Source organism: Rhinopithecus bieti, unplaced genomic scaffold (genome assembly GCF_001698545.2).
Source record: "Rhinopithecus bieti isolate Rb0 unplaced genomic scaffold, ASM169854v2 scaffold_29388, whole genome shotgun sequence".
NCBI lineage: Eukaryota > Metazoa > Chordata > Mammalia > Primates > Cercopithecidae > Rhinopithecus > Rhinopithecus bieti.
This window is the reverse complement of record NW_016813389.1, coordinates 1917330-1919435: the sequence shown is the minus strand read 5'-3', so window position 1 is coordinate 1919435 and position 2106 is coordinate 1917330. Positions and strand designations below refer to the sequence as shown.

General features: G+C 48.9%; 1 protein-coding gene across 1 annotated transcript in view; it reads left to right on the top strand.

Moving 5' to 3' along the window:
• The window catches only part of TOR1A (torsin family 1 member A), a 12747-nt gene extending 11205 nt beyond the window's left edge, over positions 1-1542 (top strand). The window contains exon 5 of the mRNA XM_017848276.1: positions 283-1542. Within this exon, the coding sequence (XP_017703765.1) occupies positions 283-533 (251 nt within the window). The 3' untranslated portion in view covers positions 534-1542. The remainder of the gene's footprint in view (positions 1-282) is intronic.
• The last annotated feature ends 564 nt before the right edge of the window (positions 1543-2106 follow it).

Here is a 2106-nt window from a genome sequence, read left to right as displayed (position 1 = left end):
GATGGGAGGGTGGGTGACCCCAGTAGATGTGTGTGGGACAGATGGGTGGGTGACCCCAGTAGATGTGTGTGGGACAGATGGGAGGGTGGGTGACCCCAGTAGGTGTGTGTGGGATGGATGGGAGGGTGGGTGACCCCAGTAGGTGTGTGTGGGACAGATGGGAGGGTGGGTGAGTGATCCCCAGTAGATGTGTGTGGGACAGATGGGAGGGTGGGTGAGTGATCCCCAGGACGCGTGTAGAGGGTGGATGTGGATGAACAGCACCTTGTTTCTTCTTCCCAGGTGGCTTCTGGCACAGCAGCTTAATTGACCGGAACCTCATTGATTATTTTGTTCCCTTCCTCCCCCTGGAATACAAACACCTAAAAATGTGTATCCGAGTCGAAATGCAGTCCCGAGGCTATGAAACTAATGAAGACATTGTAAGCAGAGTGGCTGAGGAGATGACATTTTTCCCCAAAGAGGAGAGAGTTTTCTCAGATAAAGGCTGCAAAACGGTGTTCACCAAGTTAGATTATTACTACGATGATTGACAGCCATGATTGGCAGCCGAGTCTCTGCTTGGAGTTGGAAAAGAAACAACACTCAGTCCTTTCACGCCTCCTCCCCCAGCTCCTTTCCCTGGAAGAGGAATCAGTGAATGTTTCCTGTTTGAAGTGACAGGAATTCTCTCCCCGGCATTGTTTCCATCCCCTGGTGCCCATAGGCCACCGAGGGACCATGGGCAAGGACATGAAGCTTCCCGAACCCACACAGAAGGAAGGGGCCAGCTCCCAGCCCACTTATCGCAGGGCTCATGATGTTTTATAAATTATGTTTTAATTGCAAGTGTTTCTGTTTCAAGGAAGGATGAATAAGTTTTACTGAAAATGTGGTAACTTTATTTAAAATGATTTTTAACATTATGAGAGACTGCTTAGATTCTAAGTTGTTGGCCTCGTGTGTGTGTTTTTTAAGTTCCCGTCATTATAACATATACTGTGATGTATCTTGACTGGAAATGAGCCCAAGCACACGTGCATGGCATTTGTGCCACAGGAGGGCATTGCTGGGGATGTGGCTGGAGCACGAGCCAGCTCTGTCCCAGGATGGTCCCAGCGGATGCTGTCAGGGGCAATGAAGTGTTTAGATGAAGGACAAGTAGGTAAGAGGACGCCTTCAGGCACCACAGATAAGCCTGAAACAGCCTCTCCAAGGGTTTTAACCTCAGCAACAAAGGGAGCTGTGGGAATGATTTTGGCAACACTGTCAACATTTGTTAGAACAAGTCTTTTGAAAGAAAAGTATTTCCAGTCACTCTTATTTTGCAAAAGGTGGCCCGTCACTGTCCATTCTGAATGAGCCACACGTGCTCTGCTGGATTCTAAATTATGTGAATTTTGCCATATTAAGTCTTCCTCATTTATACTATTTTTTGTTACATTCAGTCAAATCCCTGAAACCTCCCATAAAGTTTAGCTGCCCCTTCTGAGGATGCTGAGAAACCGTGTCTTTCTTTATAAATGCAAATGGCTACCGTTTTACAATAAAATTTTGCATGTGTCATTGGTGAGTACGTTTTTGAAGAGGGAGAAGTGCCCCTCCACTGCAGGCCTTGTGAGGTGAGGCTGCGAGTGAAGACCTAGCAGAACAATCAGGTTGGAAAGAAAGTCTCACCCAGGGATCTGAGGATCTTAGATGGCTCTGTCCCCTCACCCAGTGGTCTGGGAAGCCGCCCTCCATTGTGCGGTTCTCGGAGCTCCTGACACCCAGGCAGAGTTCAAGTACAGCTGAGATGCCAGCAGGAATGGCACCGTAGACTAAGGTAAGCACACCTTGTTTTATGCCTGTGTCCCCGCACGTGGGCAGTGCTCCCATGGGTGCAGCTGCTGCGGAGAGCACTGCAGGAACCACTTCTAGTAGGCACAGAAGACGAGTTGGTGGCCTAAGCTGCAGGTCTAATGCAAGTCTCCTCTGCCTTATGGCTCCCCAGCCTGCATGGGGTCCCACTAGGGCACCCAAGCCCTAAAGATGGCTCTAAGCATTAGAAAGTTCTTGGTATTTAGCTGCAGCCGGCCTGTTATGTCCCTGGGAGTGACAGATTAGGTCTAATCATTCATTTGAAGA